This window comes from Bos indicus x Bos taurus, chromosome 14 (assembly GCF_003369695.1).
Source record: "Bos indicus x Bos taurus breed Angus x Brahman F1 hybrid chromosome 14, Bos_hybrid_MaternalHap_v2.0, whole genome shotgun sequence".
In the NCBI taxonomy this organism is placed as follows: domain Eukaryota; kingdom Metazoa; phylum Chordata; class Mammalia; order Artiodactyla; family Bovidae; genus Bos; species Bos indicus x Bos taurus.
The window spans coordinates 9,050,871-9,073,196 of NC_040089.1; the positions used below are offsets into that span (position 1 = coordinate 9,050,871).

The following is a 22,326-nucleotide window of genomic DNA, read 5'->3' on the forward strand; positions in this document are numbered from 1 at the left end:
TGCCCTTTTGGACACAGATGAATGTAATAGGAATTACAAAAAATTGAAACTGTATCATCTATTCTCCCACCCGCCCCATAGTTACTGAGATCTTACTGTGTATCAAGCAATAGGCAATGCCTCCAGAATCCCCCTCAGTATTTGATAAGGACACAGACTCTAAGTTCACACTGCATCCTTGGTTCTTGATTCCTGTAAATCATGTGGCCTGTGGTGACATGGTGCAGGGTCCCTGCCTGCTCCTCAGGTGGGAAAGCAGGGCCTTTGGAGTTAGTTCATGCTCGTGAGCTTCTCAAGGTGTGGACTATCCTGGAGTCAACAGGGTTGAAAACCTTAGGAAATCAAAAGGTCGCGGTGCCAAGCCGACGGTTGATATCCTTTCCTGCCTTCCAGGGAGATCGCCGGATGGATGCCTGCCATCTCTGTGTTCCAAGTCTGTATGCTGTATGCAACCTTAGACAGGTAGTCCAGAATAAAGGTGGTTAGTGTCTTGGTTCACAAGACATGCAGGAACTCAAGGCATATGGCCAGTTGTCTTAACAAGGGCCTCACCTAATACTGTTGAGAAAATTGAAGTTTTCCAGTGGGAATGCCCTGATCTTCCTGCCACCAAAGCTACAGAATTATTGGTCGTCTTTGTCTTCCTTCTTGTTATGATGAAAAACAGGGTTCCTTATCCATATCAAAAGTCAACCCCTCCATGTCTCCTCTGCTCTGGGTTCAGTTACCCTATTGCCTTTTCCGGGGCTTGATTCCTACAAATAGTTCCTTTTTATTTCAGATCAGTTTATCCCTGAATAGCAAATAAGACCCTCTGCATAGCGAATGCAAGGATCATTCATGATAAACAGACTGAGTGCCTACTCTGTGCCACGCAGGCATGACACGACGAACCTCTTCTAAGTGATTCACTTACCCTTCAACAGATAACCTCTGAGGGGCAGAACCTAAGAGCTGCATTTTACAGACTTCAGAGCTCAAAGCTGAGCCACTTCCTGAAGGCCACTCGGCTAGGAAGTGGCAGTGTGGGATCTGAACCCAGAGCCTGGGCTCCCTGCTGCTGCACCGCACCCCTCAGGAAGACCCTGAAGCCCACGGGCTGTGGCGCACAGCTCCACGGGTGGCAGGAGAGCGGGCCAGGTGGCGGACGGTACTAGACCTATGCTTTTTGAGAGGAAGGCTTTGTGGGGTTATACAGCAGAGGGGTGGGGCTGGAAATACAAACACGAAGACTGATGCAGACACGGCGACAGTGCTCTCCGGGCACATGCTGAGAGCTTCATCTCAGCCATATCTGATCACATCCGCAGCTACGGAGCTGATTCTTCCCGCATACGTGAGGATGACTCCATCTGGCAACTTGATTTTTACTAACGCACTTCATTCTTAATAGAATCCAAACAGTGGATTAGTTTAATAAATGTGATAGCTATTATAAGAATGGCTATTATACAGAAGTTATTAGATTTTTTTTTATTGCTTACATATGAATTGCAGTGAATTTTTACATTACAAAAAACTCAATTCATTACATTTAGTACATATATTGGCACAAATAAAACAAATTAGTCCCCCCCTTTTCAGACAGGCAGAAGAAAAATATTGTGAGGAAGTCAACTGCTGGTAAAGTACAGAATTAAGATTCTTAAAGAAAATGTATTCAGAAGTATTAAGGAAGAGTGTGTGTGTGTGTGTGTATGTGTGTGTGTGTGTGTGTGTGTGTGTGTGTGTGTATTCAGGTTAATTCCAATGACTCTATATAAGCAGACAATACAAGTACAGAAGGAACATTTAGATGTTAACTATTCAATGTCAAGGAAAAAAATGAATGATATAAGCAACAGTGTACAGCAGAGAGAGAACGATGAACAGTTTTTATTGAGTTTTAAATATCTACAAAAATATAGCAGTACAGTGAACTTCAATACATCCTAACATTTAGTACCCAAACCAGCTATACTAAAATAGCACGCATACCTATGACCTGCACCATCTCCTGCCATCTCCTGGAAGGGATAGCAAGCCAAGGACACGAATCCATATTTCTTACGAATTGTTAATGAGACCAGTTCAGTAATCTAGCATATACAGAGGTCTACTGTGATTTAAAAACAACTACAATAAGAAAATCCCCCCCAAACCCAAATCAACTGTTTACAAACAGACCACAAGAAAAGTGTGATAAACATTAACTGAGATGGTTTTCCTTCACATGCTATACATGCATTTTTAAATCACAGAGAAACGTGAAATTGTGTCCAGCAAAGTTTGTTTTGCATGAGTGCAAATGAATATATATCTCCTTTTCTTATACTATTAAATTATATATACTTTTCATACAAAAGCACACAGTGTTAATCTATAAAATGACATCCAAGTGGATGATGATTGTTTTTGCATGTCCCCCTGCTTAGATTTTTGCACAATCGAAAGTTAATATCTTTCTTTAAAAATACAGAAGAAAAAAGGAAAAATAAAGGAAAACATAAACACTGGCCTATTAAATGCTGAAACGTTTTTGCCTGGTCAAGATCTAAAGTTATAGTGACAGCTGCAATGGAGCCATTTAAGCCCAGTGGTGACTGCATTATTATTTGGAAAACAAAGTCTTGTTTCTCTACATTGAATAAGCCACCATGGATGCTTGACAGGTTTCAAAGACTAGAATCTTTTGCAAGATGTTTCAAGATGCTATACTTTTGTTTAAATATTCAAAAAAATTTAGAGTATACTTGTTCCATCTTGTTTCTACTGAAAGCGCCCAAATAATCCTAAACACATGTCATTCTTCACTACGGTTTTTTAAACAAATGCTAAAGCTAAAACTCAATTGTTTTTTGGGTCATAATCTGTGATATGTATACTGTTTGATGCAAAAAGGAATCAAAAACCTGAAAAGGTAGAATTATAAACAGACTATTTTATAAAAATGTCCTAAAATAACTTTATAAAAGCTGCAAAGAAAGTTGCTCATTTTTGCCGTGTGATGGAATTCACTAAAATGTACATAATTTTAAGAAAACACTATGTGTTTGTCAGCACATGTAATCCTGGTAGCTTATTAAATCAACACAAGCTTAAACCGGCGATCTTTTAGCACACTTAACGGCTAAACCCATAGGCACTCTTTTCAAATGTAATATCATGAATCCTAAACAGAGATGCATACAAGCTACAGTTCAAATCTTACAAACTAAAACTCCATTTGGGGCATTTTTTTGACTATGAGGATTTAAAACAATGCACCATATAAAAATGTAAATTAATGTGCTCTCAAGAGAAATTAAAATGTACACACTCTTCACAGGTGAACTAGTAGCTGTTTTAAATGTCTTTTTTTCCTATACTAAATATATAGCTCATTTAATTAATGGAGCCACAGCAAAAATACTACTGTAATTTCAAAGTATAGTCTGTAAACTAAATACATCTTATGATGTAAAAAATATTGCACAGTTTGGTACTCCAAGGGTAAGTTCTAAGACTCTCAAGTAGAATGGTCAACTTTTGGCAGAAAACACAGTATTACAAGAACTAGACACTTAGACACATGGGGATTTTGGGGTCATGTTCTAGGACTATTACTCAGTAGATGTCATGACCATAGACAAGTTGAGGAATGACAGTCACATATTGTTGAAGTGAATGAACAAAAGGATGCCGATCACAACATCCAAAACATGGGGACAAAAAGCCACAGGACAGTTCTGCAGCCCCACGATTAATGTATTTGTATGTTTTTGCTTTTGCAGACAAAGAAAAACAAAAGCAGTTCTAATTTTAAGCAGTTGCGTAGATGTCTAAGAAATACACTAGACACTTCATACATCTTCAACTCTGGAAGGCTTAACTTTTTAATTATATGTTTGTGAAAGGCTTTAAATATACTATTTAACAATGAATTAATGTGACACCAATATATGTTCAATTTTAAAAGCCAATAGGAACCTAAAAATAAAAAATTAACATGGCATAAACCCATCTTCAGAAGTACTCTATAAATCATATAGCTACAAAATTTCTAACCTGGTATGCCAAACATTTGGTTAAAGATAAATTCCATCATAATTTTCAGTAAAGTAAACCCTGAAGTCAGCTTGGCCCTAGTTTTTACGCTTTCTGCTGAGGTCATCATGAGCCACTCAGTACACACACAGATCTGGAAACTTCATCTCGTAGACTGGGACAGACTGGTATTGGGCGTGCCCAGAAGTAATGGTCAGTGTTCCCGATGGGCTGGGAGGAGGGCTGTAAGAGAAGAACCAGGCACTGTCAGCAGGTGTGTGGAAAAGCTGTTCACTTCACACAGCATCCCCATCACTACCTGCCAACAGCAGGGTAAGGCTCTGCCGTCACAGGGGTCAGTGTGACGGAGCTGCAGGCCAGCTGCAAGGTGGCATGGGGTATAGATCACAGTGGAACTAAGCTGTTTTTAAGTTCTAAACTAGACATTCTCCTCTGAATACGGTATATATAATTTTAACAATGGGATTACATCATATCCATTCATATAAGCTTGCTTTGTTTTTTGATGACGACAGCATGGTATTTCAATATATAGATATATTATGATTAACTTATTTCCATGGGAAGACTGTACATTCATTTCCATTCTTCATTATTATAAATAAGGCTGACAGGTCTATTCTTACATATACATAATTTTATCCTGTCTTCTTGGTTTATAGTCTTACACATAGAGTTTTTGGACCAAAGTAGATTCACAATTTTGAGATGGGTACACACTGTCAGGATCCCCACAATTCATTCTTTCAACATCTGGCTGCACCATCCTCTTTCACCACTATAAATACTGGGTATAATCGTTCTCTCTTGTTCTCATCTTTGGCACTCTGGTAGCCAAAAGGGAATTCATTCTTATTTTCACATTTTGGGTTACTACTAATGGTACATACTTAGTATTCATTTTGTGTTTCTTTTAAAATGAATTCCCTATTTGAGTCTACTGCCTGTATTTCTACTCACATAGTTTTCTCTTATCAATTTGGGAAATGATCTTTTGTCATATGATACAAATGCTTTTCCTCAATTAGTTACTTAATTCTTATCTCTATCATAAAGATGACACTTTTCATCATTCAAAAAAGTTCCTTGGTGTCTTCAATCAATTTCTCCTTACTCCACATGCTCACACACCTCCAACACTGACTGTGTTCTGATCTCTGTCACTGAAGATTGGTGTCCCTTATTCTTGAATTTCATATGAAGGGTCCATATAGCCACAAAAAGGGTCAATACAAGACACACTCTTATGTCTGATTTGTTTTGCTTGATGCAGTTTTTAAGTTTACCCCCCAAATGTGTTCCTTTTCACTGCTGAATAATATTTCACTGCTGAATAATATTTCACTGCATCAAGAGCACCACTATTTGTCTACTGTCTCTCCATTCTCCTGCTCATGGATGTCTCGTAACTATGAAAAAAGCTGCTAAAACATTCTAATTTCTCTGGGTAAATACTGAGAAATGGGATTATAGGATTAAGCAGGTATATATTTAACTTCATAAGACACTGAAACTTCTTCAAAAGTTTTGCAGAGTATTTGTACCATTTTATACTATGAGCAATACATGCAGACTCTTCTATAATGTTCAATATACTATTAAATTCATCCAATGACATTTTTTCTTTTTTCAGATACTGTATCACCCAGTTCTTGAACTACAATTTGGTTCTTTTTCAGAGTTTCCAGTTCTCTTCTAAAATATACATTATGTTTTTCCTTTAAATTCTTTGATATGTGTGTGTTCTTTTAAGATCATTATCTACTAATTCCAATAACTGATCTGTGGGGCTACTTATTCTTACTGTATTTTCTTGCTCCTTTGCATTTCTTGTAATTTTTTTTCCATAAGGTCAAAATGAATGAAGGAACAGTGGAAACTGAGGTATAACATTGCTTATTTTGTTTCTTTTCTCAAGAATACAAACTCTCTTCTCTGTCTGGTAGTTGACTGCTTTGTTTAGTTGCCAAGTCATGTCTGACTCTTTGGGAGCCCATGGCCTGTAGCCCGCCAGGCTCCTCTGGGATTTCCCAGGCAAGAATATTGGAGTGGGTTGTCATTTCCTTCTCCAGGGGATCTTCCCGACCCAGGGATCGATCGCGTGTCTCCTGCATCAGCAGGTGGATTCTTTACCACTGAGCCACCAGGGAAGCCTATCTGGCAGTTACAGTGTGGAAAATTAACAAGAGGAAATATATCAGATAGAAACTGAAAACCCTGAAGATACACTAAGAAGTCTGTTTCATTTCTCTGTATCATGTAAACTACCCAGAACTACTACTTCCTAACCAGGTGACCTTGGATAATTACCGAACATCTACATGAATCTGTTTCTACATTTGTAAAGTAAAAATAATCACTACATATTTTTAAAATGTGATGTAAATACTAAATAAAAGAATGCACTCAGCAGAGTGCCCAGAATACCACAAGTTTTCAATAAATAACTAGTAGCAATAAGGTTTAATAAATGCAAATTATTAGCAGTAGTTGCAGTACCAATGAAAAAGTTAGTCATAATACTTATTCTAAAATACTACACCCACATAGTTATGATAGTGGGATTAAATGTAACATAGAGGTCGCTAGCAATATTTCTTGTCAAGAACATGCGTTATAAATTTGAATTTCGATTATTTCCACTCACTAGCTGGATAAACTTCTGCAAGTTACTTTACTTCTCTAAGCCTCAGTGTCTTTACCTGGAAAATAAAAAAACACAGCATCTACCTAACTTTTCAGGACTGTGGTGAGGATTAGCAAAAACAATAGATACAAAGCAGGTAGGTATTTATTATTAGAACTAACAGGCAACAAAGATTCTGTACACAGGGAATGTTGCCTGCCATTCGCATCCTACAAGGTCAAGCCATCAGCCACTGCCATTTCCCACAATGGTACGCCCTAAGGGGGATTCAGGATGGGGAGAAATGGGAAGCATTCTATTAATTAGACACTGGCCCCACAGCCAAGGTGCATATTCCAGGAACAATTTCAATGAGCCCAGATCCTTGCACCTTCCTATACACAGAGAAGCACCAAACTTATAGGCTGTGTATAAGTGCCCACACCTAGCAATTTTCACTGAATCTAAGGAATACAGCATACTGCACAGTTTAGTCTGATTCTCTGTTCTGAACTTTTATAAATGAGTGATTCGCAGCTTAGTAGGGGGTGGCATGGTGGTTAATGCCTGGAATGAGATGTTACACTGACGAAAAGGTGCCTTGCATAGGAAGGCAGTAAAAAGGCTGGGGGAAAAAAAGCAAGTCAACTGAGCATCTACCTGTTTATTCTATTTATAGGATACAAGGTTTGATGCAAAACTGATTCAATCAAGCTGAAAATATAAAAGATGTAGGAAAAAAAAATCTCAGAAGCACACAGAGCAGTCTCCACACTGGAGTCAACCTAATAATATGCACAAATTCATTCTTCAAATGGAACCTGGAGTTTTCCCTCCCTCTCTGATGTGCTTCATCACTTCATAACAGACACAGAATAACCCATGTTGGATACCTTATGTTTGCAGAGCATAAAATACAATTGCTCAACGGTGTACACAGGGGTTTGGTTTCAGGACCACCCACAGACAGCAAAATCCTTGGGTGCTCAAGTCCCTTATATAAAGTGGAGCAGTACTGGCATGGGACCTATACAACATATCTTCCCTGGCAGTTTACATCATGTCTAGGTTATTTATAACATCTAATACAATGTAAATGTTACGGAGTAGTTGTCAGCATGCAGCAAATTCAAGCTTTGGTTTTTTGGAACTTTCTGGGATTTTTTTTCCCCCTAAATATTTCTGACCACTGTTGGTTGAATTTGAATATGCAGAACCCGTGGATATGGAGGACCAACTATAACTAATAACAGGACTCAAATAGACATAACCTAGGAAAATTCAATTTATGTTTGATAATTCAAGTGAGCCATCTGCAGAGGCAGAATTGTTATGGCCCTAGAAGAATGATGAGGTTGAACTATACAAAACAGTAGTTTCTGTACGTCAAAATGATTAAATCTGAGAAACTACCTTGTTAAACATATCACTAGAATAAGAGTCTTCCAATTACTCAAATGTCCATAAGGTGGTTAATTGCTAAGTCGTGTTTGACTCTTTGTGACCCATGGACTGTGGCCTGCCAAGCTCCTCTGTCCATGTGATTTTCCAGGCAAGAATACTGGAGTGGGTTGCCATTTCCTTCTCCAGGGGATCTTTCCGACCTAGGGATTGAACTGAGGTCTCCTGCATTGCAGGCAGTCTTTACTGACTGAACCATCAGGGAAGCCTGTCTTTATAGAACCATTTTAAAGGAATTAAGTAATCTAAAAAGGAAAGCTAGAAAAACTTTAAGAAACGGTATCAGACTATCCAGTAAACAGAAAAACTACTAAGACAAAGATATCTATATGATCTTGGGTTTACTCTAAATGAAAAGCAGAATTACTTAAAAGCTAGAAATTTATAGGGGTCTAATAGTTTTTATTTGTTGTTTTATTCATCTTGTAGTACCAAAACCCTTACCGTATGGTGAGTTCCAATATTTGAGCAAGTCTATCGTGAAGCAAATTTGCCTACAAGGAGAAAAAACAAATGTTAACAATGGATCTATTACTTTCGCAACGTCCGTATGTAAGAACACAAGTGATTTAAAGGACAAAGCATAACTGTAACTGTTAAGCTGACGGTACAGAATGTTTACTGTTTTGATTTTATCTGTCTCATACACTGAAATTTAATGTAAAGTTTCTCTTCATTCCTTTCCTAGTCTCACTAGTAAAAACAAATTGATATACACACAGAACAAAACACCTACAGCAAAACCACTGAAAACCACTGCAAAAAAAATTTCAAAGCAACAAAAATCATTAACATTTAATTTGGGATCTGCTATTTCAATCAGCTCATACTGCACAAAGACATTATTTAAGGCTTCATAGCTACATCTTCAGTTTTCTGTCCCTATTCCATCTACTCCCTTGTGGATTCTATTGACCTGCCTAAATCTTAGAATTTACCCATCAGTTACCATGAAAAGCTCCAACAAAAATCAAACTCCACCCCACCGCCTCCACTATGTGCTCACTTACTTTGGATTCACACTGTGCTGCTATTTCTTCAAAAGGTGCTTTCTGGAATTTCTCTATCACTAGACGTCTCTTTTCCTTTTCCTGTTCTTCCATTCCACTGGTATCTATATAAATGTTAAAAAAAAAAAACCCATTAAAAGGAATACAGAATTTTATAGAACATTGCCAATGATCCTAAGAACAAATGATCTATGCATAAAAAATAAGGGTAATTTACAGGACTACTTGTTTAGGGAAAAAAGCAAAACGTGTAACATCCCTGAAATGTCTTAGTTGAGGCCAGAAAGCGGACACAAAAAACTTCAAAATTACACTGCACAAAACCCTTTTTCATAGACTATCTTTGTCCCTCTTACCAAAATAAGCAGAAGCACAACTTCCTACAAGTCAAGCAACCTCAAGGCCCTTCCTGAAGAATGATTATTTTATTTATAATCATGCCTTTGCACATATGAGGTACTAAATAAAAAGTCTGCTAAATCTGATAATGAATGGCATGACTGAAATCTAGATATGGTCAAGTGGAACCATATTGGTTTAATCTTTTCCATTTATCTTCCATAATTTTTTTTTTTTTAATCTTCCATAATTTGAAAAGGGATTGTTTTTATCTTAAAATGATGTGTGGTCTGGTCAAAGATTATAAAACAATAAGAGGTCTGTCTTTTTGATACTACTGATATACTAACTGTGTCTATTTGCTTAACAATTTGAAAGAAGGCTAATTAATGGTTTAGTTATTGATGGTCTACTTTAACAACCCAGTGAGTCAACAATTTCATAAGGCAAAACACACTCTGTTCAAGGTTCTTAAAACAAAGCTGCTCTTCAGGTACAAAATTAGCTAGTTTAAAAAAGGGGAAGTAGCATGTAAAAAGGAAATAGGTCTTTTTTTTTTTCCCTCTGAAATTGTGTCAGGCTAACAAAGTTGTAGACTTTATGTACTTCTTCTGAATGAATGTAATACAGAATCACAATCACATCTCTAGTGTTCACTGGCCCAGGGTCACAAGCTTAAATGTGCCAGAGGCCAGGCACGAAACAAATGTTTTAAATTAGGTCAGTAAAAGAGGTAAGAAAAACAGACTTGGGCAAGCTGAACATCTATCTCAGGGCTTTATTCAAATTCAATTTCTGAAAATAACGCTTCCACCCAAATTTGGCCTGCAGGCGGCAAATCTGTCCAGCAGTTCTCAAACTTTCTGGTTTCAAGACTCCTTTATGTGTTATATCACTTGATAATTTCTGTATTATAATATAAAAATGAGACTTTAAAAATATTCATTAAATTCATCAAAAACTCAAACCACTGTACGTTAACATAAAGATTTGTTTAATGAAAAAATAACCATATTTTCTAAAGTGAAAATTTAGTGAAGAGAATGGCGCTGTTTTATATTTTTGTTGAAAATAAAGAAAAACTAAACTCACACAAGCATGTACTGATATGTTGGGAAAGAGTAATTCAATAGCCTTTTCACAGAATTGTAGCTATTTCTTCTACAATAAAATTTGACAAGTGGTAAAGTTAGTTGCAATATGGAATCTGAAACTTTATTAATGAACTTTTTACAATTGGTTATAGTAACATCTACTGGTCTGTTTTACACTTTGAATAGAGTTCTACTCATGCATGGTTCTGTAACATCGTGCAGTGGTCATCTGGAATACTGCTCCACTGACTTCTGCAGATCCTCTAAATAACTGGGAGTATGTGGCATCAAAGAATGCGATGACCATCAGATGAGTTTGAGGCCACTGCCTTCATTCATGTTAGTACATGCAGCAGAGAAGCAAACTATGTCCTAGTGTTATGCAGAAAATACTTCTGGACTTGAGGATCTCTTGAAAGAGTTTCCCCTGGGACTCCAGGGGACCAAAGATACTCTGACAACACTGTCAAACTGTAAATTCCTCAACATGCCTTATTAATGTTTAAATGTCTCAAAGTATCTTATATATAATAGGTGTTTAAAAATTGCTTAGTAAATTCAAAGCCTTTGACTGTGTGGATCACAATAAACTGGAAAATTCTGAAAGAGATGGGAATACCAGACCACCTGACCTGCCTCTTGAGAAACCTATATGCAAGTCAGGAAGCAACAGTTAGAACTGGACATGGAACAACAAACTGGTTCCAAATAGGAAAAGGAGTATGTCAAGGCTGTATATTGTCACCCTGCTTATTTAAATTATATGCAGAGTACATCATGAGAAATGCTGGGCTGGAGGAAGCACAAGCTGGAATCAAGATTGCCGGGAGAAATATCAATAACCTCAGATTTGCAGATGACACCACCCTTATGGCAGAAAGTGAAGAGGAACTAAAAAGCCTCTTGATGAAGGTGAAAGAGGAGAGTGAAAAAGTTGGCTTAAAGCTCAACATTCAGAAAACGAAGATCATGGCATTCGGTCCCATCACTTCATGGGAAATAGATGGGGAAACAGTGGAAACAGTGTCAGACTTTATTTTTCTGGGCTCCAAAATCACTGCAGATGGTGACTGCAGCCATGAAATTAAAAGACGCTTACTCCTTGGAAGGAAAGTTATGACCAACCTAGATAGCATATTCAAAAGCAGAGACATTACTTTGCCAACAAAGGTTCGTCTAGTCAAGGCTATGGTTTTTCCTGTGGTCATGTATGGATGTGAGAGTTGGACTGTGAAGAAGGCTGAGCGCTGAAGAATTGATGCTTTTGAACTGTGGTGTTGGAGAAGACTCTTGAGAGTCCCTTGGACTGCAAGGAGATCCAACCAGTCCATTCTGAAGGAGATCAGCCCTGGGATTTCTTTGGAAGGAATGATGCTCAAGGTGAAACTCCAGTACTTTGGCCACTTCATGCGAAGAGTTGACCCACTGGAAAAGACTCTGATGCTGGGAGGGATTGGGGGCAGGAGGAGAAGGCAGGAGGATGACAGAGGATGAGATGGCTGGATGGCATCACTGACTTGATGGATGTGAGTCTGAGTGAACTCCGGGAGTTGGTGATGGACAGGGAGGCCGGGCGTGCTGCGATTCATGGGGTTGCAAAGAGTTGGACATGACTGAGTGACTGAACTGAACTGAAATTCAATTTTATTTTGACAAATCTGATGTCATATTACAGTAAGAAAAAAAATCCTCTATAAGATTAAGCTGAAAAAGGTCAGATTTTATTTCATGTATGATGGGCACCAGAGTGTTTCATGTCCCTTGATAATGATGCTCTTATTCTAATATTTCTTAAAATCAAGAGCCAATTTCCACTCTCTATAGTGAAAGTCAATTTCCATGCTCCATTGCTTTACCAGTTAGAAATAAATTCAGAGCATCATTAGCCACCAGGAATTTATATTAATACTTAATTGAAGGAATCATTCAAAAAATTTTAAAAGAGGCAAATTATATGAGGTAAAATTTATTTCCAGAAAGGCCAAAGGAGAAAAATCAAGAGTATTATTTTATGCAAAGATAAGTGGAAAGATTAGAGTCAGTCAGACATGGGTATGAGATTTGGCTCTGGTATTTACTAGCTATGTGCTCTCAGGAAATTTGTTAATTTCTCTGTTTCAGCGTTCTCACTGATTATATAGCAAGAATTAATGTGATAATGCCTACTGACAATTTCTGCCAGCTCCTTTCTCCTACCCCATTAGAAACACACCTCTAATTACGCTGCTGTATGCCCACTAAAAATGACTCTACATAATTTTCAGAATTTTTATCTGCCCATCTCCAATAAAAGGAAATACATTTGCTTGTTAGCCATCTGTATGTCTTCTTTGGAGAAATGTCTATTTAGTTCTTTGGCCCATTTTTTGATTGGGTCGTTTATTTTTCTGGAGTTGAGCTGTAGGAGTTGCTTGTATATTTTTGAGATTAGTTGTTTGTCGGTTGCTTCATTTGCTATTATTTTCTCCCATTCTGAAGGCTGTCTTTTCACCTTGCTAATAGTTTCCTTTGATGTGCAGAAGCTTTTAAGGTTAATTAGGTCCCATTTGTTTATTTTTGCTTTTATTTCCAATATTCTGGGAGGTGGGTCATAGAGGATCCTGCTGTGATGTATGTCGGAGAGTGTTTTGCCTATGTTCTCCTCTAGGAGTTTTATAGTTTCTGGTCTTACGTTTAGATCTTTAATCCATTTTGAGTTCATTTTTGTGAATGGTGTTAGAAAGTGGTCTAGTTTCATTCTTTTACAAGTGGTTGACCAGATTTCCCAGCACCACTTGTTAAAGAGATTGTCTTTAATCCATTGTATATTCTTGCCTCCTTTGTCAAAGATAAGGTGTCCATATGTGTGTGGATTTATCTCTGGGCTTTATATTTTATTCCATTGATCAATATTTCTGTCTTTGTGCCAGTACCATACTGTCTTGATAACACATGAAAAGATGTTCAACATCACTCATTATCAGAGAAATGCAAATCAAAACCACTATGAGGTACCATTTCACACCAGTCAGAATGGCTGCGATCCAAAAGTCTACAAATAATAAATGCTGGAGAGGGTGTGGAGAAAAGGGAACCCTCTTACACTGTTGGTGGGAATGCAAACTAGTACAGCCACTATGGAGAACAGTGTGGAGATTCCTTAAAAAACTGGAAATAGAACTGCCTTATGATCCAGCAATCCCACTGCTGGGCATACACACTGAGGAAACCAGAAGGGAAAGAGACACGTGTACCCCAATGTTCATCGCAGCACTGTTTATAATAGCCAGCACATGGAAGCAACCTAGATGTCCATCAGCAGATGAATGGATAAGAAAGCTGTGGTACATATACACAATGGAGTATTACTCAGCCATTAAAAAGAATACATTTGAATCAGTTCTAATGAGGTGGATGAAACTGGAGCCTATTATACAGAGTGAAGTAAGCCAGAAAGAAAAACACCAATACAGTATACTAACGCATATATATGGACTTTAGAAAGATGGTAACAATAACCCTGTGTACGAGACAGCAAAAGAGACACTGATGTATAGAACAGTCTTATGGACTCTGTGGGAGAGGGAGAGGGTGGGAAGATTTGGGAGAATGGCATTGAAACATGTAAAATATCATGTAAGAAACGAGTTGCCAGTCTAGGTTCGATGCACGATACTGGATGCTTGGGGCTAGTGCACTGGGACGACCCAGAGGGATGGTATGGGGAGGGAGGAGGGAGGAGGGTTCAGGATGGGGAACACGTGTATACCTGTGGCGGATTCATTTTGATATTTGGCAAAACTAATACAATTATGTAAAATTTTAAAATAAAATAAAATTAGAAAAAAAAAAAAAAGGAAATACATTGACTGCCTCTCACAAATTCGTGCAGCCTGCATGCTGCCACCATATAAGGGTGACACTCAGATACACAGTGATGCTGTCACAGCTCCAGGAAATGCAGTCTGGACAGAGGAGGATACTCATCCAGGACAAGACAGCACAGCCACAAAGACCTGAAGAGTGCAAGCTAATAAATGGATACTGTATCTATAGAGAAATCAACAGTGTATACATTTGCCATGTTGCCTCTGGTAATTCCAGCATCTAAACAAGTACTGAGATAAAGAGAAGCCAGTAAAAAAAAAAAAAAAGAAGAAGCAGCAGCTAGTAAAATACTAGGGAAGCTAACAAGCAAAAATCTTACCAATTGCTTTCTTCAGTGCTTCAAAGGTGATTTCTTCCGTGTTACTAACCTAGAGAAAAGTGATTTTAAGTAAAATAGAGGGTTTAGAAAGGTCAATATAAATGACACCCTCACCTAGTTACAAGTCATCTAAGACCTTTTACAAATATTTTCTCTTCTTTGTGTTGGCTGGATTCATGATTATACTCCACAGTATCAAATAATCATCACGTTTTCATTTGTTTTAACAATAGCCTAGCACAGTGGTTCCCCAAACAGGTTACAGATTGATGCTGGGCTGGCAGAACTAGCACCCTTTAAGGCAACCCAACTAACAGTCAAGGCAGAGATTATGTATAAATGCAGCTTCAGCTGTGTAATAAATGAGAACTAAGTATTCTATACTCTCTATAATTTTGGTACCACATATGTTTACAAATCAAAAATGAAATAATCAGAAACTCTGAATAGTTTAAAAGCAAGAATCACTACTTTGGGAAGTGTTCAATGAGTACAGTTAACCAACATCTTAAAATAATCATATTCTGGATCTTTTAAGGTCAACCACCAAGTCTGATTATCCAGAAAACACCCTTTAACTTGAAGTTTTCAAATCTCTCCTGTTTTGAGACGTTTGTGCTACATAAACAAAGTCAGGAATACTATATAAAGTCAGGAATACTTTTTGTGGCACTAACACATTTTCAGGAGGAATAATATATCCACTTATTATAGTATCTCAATAAAAGTTAAGAAATGATACATGAATACTTGCCTTGGACTCTGGGCATCCCTAATTTTAGCTCATGAGCTTCCTTTTGCTAAGTCTAAGGCAGAAAGACTAATGAAAGCAAAGGGCTTCATGCTTTGCACCTTAGCTTCTCTGTAATACAAAGGCTTTAGCTGGAAATCAAGCAGCAAGAGTTTCACTACCTCAGTTTTTCTACTGAAGGTTCATATTTCTAGTTGAAGTCAGATTAAACTCGGAGATCTTCAGTTGCTTTGGTCTAGATATTTGGAGCAGATATACAAGATTAGGCTCTGGCTGGTCAATTATTTGTACCTAGAAGCAATCTAGCACTTCAAAGTTGTTCTTAGAACTGGTTAAGACTTTTAGACTTTTGATAAACGATTAGACCACAGGAGAAAGAACACAGGAGAAGCCAGAAGGCCAGGATCCTTGTTACACAGAACTTTTACCTATTACCTGTTCAATTTTGGGTGGATGAAAAGCTAAAGGACTTTATCTAATAACTCGTTTGTTTTCCTCAGAGAATGATGATGCGTTCCTCAGCATGGAAACCTCTCAAGTCACTCAGTCTCCCTCCTGTTTTTGCCTCCTTCCTCCGAGTTCCTCTGTGGGCCTTGCCGGTCCTCTCCCCCGTCTCCAGCCTGGCTACCCAAAACCCGCTTCACCCTCAGTGCAAACTACCACAGGGGTCTCTATTTGGCCTCTCTACAGCCGGTCTCTTCTTTCCAATGTAGCTTAGTCACACTTCTGAGAATCTTTTTACGAAAGCCCAGCTTTGACAATGACACTACCAAACTTTCAAAGTGTTGCCATTTCCTATCGGAGTACACATGAAGCCCTCGGCCTGGGGATGAAATGTTCTATAACTTGGCTTCAATCTTGTCTCCCATTCCTGCCTTTTGTGAATTTTCTTTTTTTAAAAAAAAGAGGAATTTCTTTCTACTAATGTTTAATGATTCATATTTTTCATACAAAGTATGGAGAAGGCAATGGCACCCCACTCCAGTACTCTTGCCTAGAAAATCCCATGGACGGAGGAGCCTGGTGGGCTGCAGTCCATGGGGTCGTGAAGAGTCGGACACGACTGAGAGACTTCACTTTCACTTTTCACTTTCACGCATTGGAGAAGGAAATGGCAACCCACGCCAGTGTTCTTGCTTGGAGAATCCCAGGGACAGGGGAGCCTGGTGGGCTGCAGTCTTTGGGGTCGCACAGAGTTGGACATAACTGAAGCGACTCAGCAGTAGCAGCTGCTAAATACAAGCCACCTACTTCATTTGGTGTTTAAGCAAACCACAGTCTGTTCCAAGTCTACAGAAAACAATGGTTGTGTTGCAGTTATTGGGAAATGGTGCAAAGGCAGGCTTTTGGAGGAGTTTCAACATTCCTTTACTCTTTATGACTTTGGCCTTACATATGACCCGTAACTCTCGCTTACACTGTACAATGCCCTTGAGCCTGTGTAAAATCTGCTATTCACCTTTTTCCAACCAGACTAGCTGTCACATCACTTTCACTGATGAGTGCCTTCTTGTTTTGTTAGCACATATATAGGTTCCTTCAGTTGTACTTGGGGAAAAGGCAGGAGTATGTATGTATGTATAAAAAGATCTCTGCGATTTGTCCTAGAAAAAGTGACAATTCTTCTCAGCCGACCAGTGACTTAATTTTGTATAAAAAATTTAATTTGTACTCCAAATTTAACACGTATAACTCCCCATCCATTCCCCCAAATAATTAAGCACTGACTATTATCTTTTTGAGAGAAGAACTAAGTCACGATTTCAGGTTTTACTTATATTCATTATGCGTATCAGTCATGCTGATGGGGCTCAGTAAGCACCAGAGATCAGAGAGTCATGCCTGTGGTGCTTTATTCTATTAGTCAAGCTGATTGTTTAATTTCAGGAAGCAGATATATCTCTATTCTATTTTAGTCATTTATCTTCCTGAATACTTTAAGTATCTTTATACACATACAGGGCAATTTTTAGGAGAAGTTCACTAAGGATTCACAGTGGGCTAAAACTTGAATTGCAAATGTCAGAACTGACATACTACAAATGGACCAGGTATTTTAATAGATTAGTAAAAAGCTGAGCTGTATCTAGGGGAAAACCAAAGTTTTGCTATGATCTCCATCTAACCAACATTAAAAAAAAAGTTACAAGCTCTAAAGTGAAAGTGAAGTCGCTCAGTCATGTCCGACCCTCAGCAATCCCATGCACTGATGCGGGGAGCCGGTGAGGCATTCTGCTCATGACAAAGGTCATGAGGAAGGAGGCTCGGCATATGCAAAGGCGGGATCGAGCCTCAGGAGTCCCCCCGGATATTCTCGAGCATTTTCCCCCAAAAAACCAGAGTCTGCCTACTTTATTGCTTTGTGCTCTCACCTCTGACTTTACTAGGGGCTGTCCCCTACCACCATCTCGCTCTCTCCCTGTCAAAGAGTTAACTTACAGCTCCAATTAATGAAGTTCCTGGGCAATTAGGAGTGTTTAAATCCAAACCCCTCAGATGGCTCTCTAACTCGCCTGACAAGTTTACTCGGACTCCTGCAGCTATGCATACGATTGTTTACAGTCTCCTAGCCTCCAGAGGCACGGGAAGCTTAAGATATTCAAATAGCTTAGAGCCTCTCAGAGAGTTAAAAACTGTCAGAATAAACTAGTAAAGGATTTCATTGATGAGTCAATGCTTGTTGCCAAGTTTTCACATCCCCTGAATTGTATCCTTGAATGTGTATTAATTAATAGTTGGTATATAGTAAAAAATAAGTAGTGGCCTTGGTGTTAGTAACTTTAGACCCTTAAGGTAATAAATTCTTTCTTTGTTGTAAACCCATTACACATCCGCCCTATAGGAATGCAATTTTATCTTTGGAAGATGGTGCCAAACCTTAAAATAATTACTCTTAGAGAAAATAAGTCTTTGTTGATAAGTCCTTGTCAAGAGTCATAAAATGTTAGTAGGCCTTCTGGCCAGAAGATGATGTAAATCACCTAAACCATTTGTATACGATACATTTGCAGGAAAGAAACCTTGGTTTTTGATAAGAACCAAAGACTGCTGACTTTGCATTCCCTATTATTCTCTATGTGTAACTTAGGGTATAAAAGCCCCTGTTAAAAATAAAGCTATGGGCCTTGTTCACCAGCGCTTGGTCTCCCCATGTCATTCTTCCCTTTAACTTCCAGCTGAGTCTCCATCTGGAGCGCGGAACCCACCACGCTTACTAATTATGCCTGGGCTTCTAAGACCCACTCGAGAAGGTGTCTAGGGTGAGGCACCTTCCCCTATTCGAGAGGGCGCCTGCGGCCTACGTAAGTGGTGCAAACTTCTTGTCTTGAAGTTTTATTGGTCTCCCGCGTAAACCAAGCTACTCAGCTTCTCTTCTCCACTGAATTTTCCTACTGAGCTATCCTCATTCTATTGTTCTCTATATCTCTAATTAGCATATAAATAGTCGCCTAGGCCGTCTCTCCTTCGAATACCCTGGATCAGCTGGGGCTGGTCCCCAGCAGACTGCAGCCTACCAGGTTCTTCCGTCCATGGGATTTTCCAGGCAGGAGTACTGGAGTGGGGTGCCATATATCTGAGGACTATATGGGATTCTGTATATATAATTTCACATAATTTTGATGAAATAATGATTTTTCAAATGAGCAGTTTTTAATTTGATTCACTGTTAACAAATATACATATTCTCAGTTTGATATTTTGTTACATCATTAACTGGTGAATACCTAACTGATGAAAATCTCTCCTGTCCACACAATGAAATTACCTGGTTTTAGCCTAGAAGGTACCATCATTCTGTCTTCTGGTATCTGAACAACCATTCCTAATACACAAAATTAGGTACCACAATGGTAAATGAGTTTGAAACTCCAATGCACTCAACTAAAAACTGTACTTAATTTTTCAAATACTCAGAGTGAGGTGTATTTGACTTAGGATTTACAGTTATAGCAAAGATAAAACAAAAGCGATCTTTAATAATTTAACAAATGTATTAGTGAACTTTTAATGTAAAATTCATGCTCAAGAATCTTCCTCCTATACTAAGTCTTCATGCAAATGTCGTTTCGGTTCATTTTATTAAAATAAACTGACCCTCTGCAACAGTTTGAAGTGCTATATATGTATTTTTAGGAGAAATAAAAATGGTCAACAAAAGGCAAAGGGAAAAATTCCAGTCAGTAAAACAGACTGCACTCTTGACACATATAAACTAAGGCTTTGGATGAATTTCTTCCCTCCAAAGGTATTATCAGCAAGTTCATAATCATTAAAGATAGAGTTAGCAAGGCATCCTCCTTGCTAATAATGAGTATAAAAATTAAAATGGCTTTGAAGAGGTGAAATTTAGGGAAGATGATTTTTCTTGAGTCTTAAATTGGTAAGAAAACTTTAAACCAACCTCAAGGCCCCAAGTTCCAAAATGAACACTAACAGCTTATTCAAACTACTCCAATGCTCTGAAGGTAATTTCTTTATGAAACTGGTTATTCTACGTAAGAGGGAGTCAAAAACCTTGAAAGATATAAATTAATTGGCTGTACCGTGGCCACCAAATACTTTTAAATCCTGCACACAAATTAACTGACAGGGTTTGGAAGCAGGAGGGAGAGAGGAGGCTGAGAAAGCATAAATTCAGACAATTTCCTTCCCCTTTTCTTATATGGATATTCTTTTAATCATTTATACTGTACCAAGAGAAATAATGAAATACCTAGGAAGCAAACAATGGATAAACCACAAGGAGGAGGCTGACTTGACATGCTGGCACATCGGCACTTTTACTTGACTATCAAAAAATTCTCTGCTGATTTGTGTGGATAAGTCCTAGAGAATACTGGCTGCTTTTTCTTCCTATAACTCAGGAGGGTACACTCTTGTGCTCTATTGAAACAGGAGGAGAACATTAAATCTATGATATTTCAAATAAGTCCTTCAAGAGTACACAGGTCACTGATAAAGCTTAGCCTATATTAAATGTTATATTTACTTTCCAAAATGATTTAAAAAATTCTCTCATAGGTGAAATTTTGAAACTTTCTAAAAGTAGTGGGTATTTGGCTTCACTTGAGAGTGTATAATCCCATTTATTCTCACAACTTATGTTTCATAAATCTTTTAAAATAAATAGGATTAGAGGGCCTATTTATTTAATAACAGGCCTTATATAAATTCTTACTTATTAAAAAAGCTTAGTTCTATGGTTTCTTTTACTACAATGTGAAAAGCAGTGATACCATAACACTTAATATTAAATTTATTTATCTTTGTAAGTATCTGAAATGAATTCAGTAAAATAAATTGTAAATTACAAGTTCAAGGCTAAATCAAATTAACATCTACTAACAATTTTATTTAGGAATAATTTAGAGTTGTATTTGCTTCTAAAAGTGCAGAGGGGCAAAAAGCTCTTTCAAATTGACTGATGTCTATCTCAAGACAGTAGTACTTGGTCATAAACTTTCAGCAACTTACCACATCATCAGAAGGAATGCTGTTGGGTAAAATATCCACCTGAATGGATACGGTGTCCACAATACTCTTCCTTCTAGAAAGTCGATCTTCATCTATAGTTAAAAAAAAAAAAATTCCCCCATTATTTGCTAGTTAGAAATGGTATATCACGTATAAATTCCAGTTATTTCAGATTTCAAAAAATTTCAGGAAATTAAGACAGTTTGTCTTTTTTTGCTTTTACTAAATATACAAAGCAGTGTGCTCTCAGACTTTAACAGATTAAAAAAATTAAATTGATAGGGGTCATACAGTTGACCCCTGAATGATATGGAGGTAGGGGCGCTGACACCTGAGGAGCCAAAGATCAGTACAGAACTTCAAAGCTGGCCCTCCATACCCCCAGTTCCGTTTCCAGTCCAAATTTCCAATTTTGTATTAATCAATTCTATTCAACATGTTTTATCATGTTGAGGTTTGACAGAAAACAACAAAATTCTGTAAAGCAATTATCCTTCAATAAAATATTAATAATAAAAAAAAGTTCTAAACTCAATTTTAACGTCTTTACGAAAACCTTCTTTATCTCCACACTGTCATATTTATTTTTCAAGAGAGCCATCCTTCAGAATTTCTCATCTTTTCTTATGTAGATTTGAGGATGGCTTCTGAAGTGGTCCAATAGAGCACTCCCTCTTATACTGCCGGTAGAGCTGCTTCTAAAATGAATCTTTTTTCAGACTAACTGGTAATTTTAAAACAAATCCAGCCTACTGACTAATGCTGAGCTTCCCAAGATTTTGCACATCGAAGCATACACAAACTTATAGTACATGTAAAGCACAGGGAGCTTAATGGAAGCTCCCTGTAAGCAGTCAGCTTACAGCTGCCTGCACTGTAAGCTGACTGCCCAAGACCAGACCCAGCTACCTGAAGAGCTAAGGAGATCAGTATTCAGACACACCTGTAAGGTTCCCAATAACAGGGAGCTCAGGCCTAAAATTAGCCTAATAGCACAGTCACTCACACCATAATCTGGCAACACACTTTCTAATTTCATTTTGTATTTGCAGTTGACCAAAGGAAATGGCAACTCACTCCAGTATTCCTACCTAGAAAATGCCATGGATGGAGGAGCCTGGTAGGCTACAGTCCATGGGGTTGCAAAGAATCAGACACGACTGAGCAACTTCACTTCATGAACAACCTAGGAGTTTGGGGCAGACTCTTCTGCAGTCAAAGGTCTGCATTACAACTTTAATTGGCCCTCCAGATCCATGGTTCTGCTTCAACTGGAGACCACGTAATACCGTGGTACATATTTATTGAAAAATATCTGCATTTAAGTGGAACTATGTAGTTCAAACCAGTGTTGTTCA

The 22,326-nt window shown here is 38.0% G+C and overlaps 1 protein-coding gene across 2 annotated transcripts in view; it reads right to left on the reverse strand.

Moving 5' to 3' along the window:
- Nucleotides 1-1,454: 1,454 nt before the first annotated feature.
- EFR3A (EFR3 homolog A) overlaps nucleotides 1,455-22,326 on the reverse strand; it is an 88,134-nt gene continuing 67,262 nt past the window's right edge. The window contains exons 19-23 of one of the 2 annotated variants that reach the window (XM_027560821.1): nucleotides 20,969-21,060; nucleotides 14,743-14,791; nucleotides 9,124-9,227; nucleotides 8,558-8,607; nucleotides 1,455-4,248 (exon numbers count right to left, since the gene is read on the reverse strand). In XM_027560821.1, coding sequence (XP_027416622.1) covers nucleotides 4,143-4,248; nucleotides 8,558-8,607; nucleotides 9,124-9,227; nucleotides 14,743-14,791; nucleotides 20,969-21,060 — 401 coding nt within the window. In that variant the 3' untranslated portion in view covers nucleotides 1,455-4,142. The remainder of the gene's footprint in view (nucleotides 4,249-8,557; nucleotides 8,608-9,123; nucleotides 9,228-14,742; nucleotides 14,792-20,968; nucleotides 21,061-22,326) is intronic. The other variant, XM_027560822.1, reaches the window with a different exon arrangement.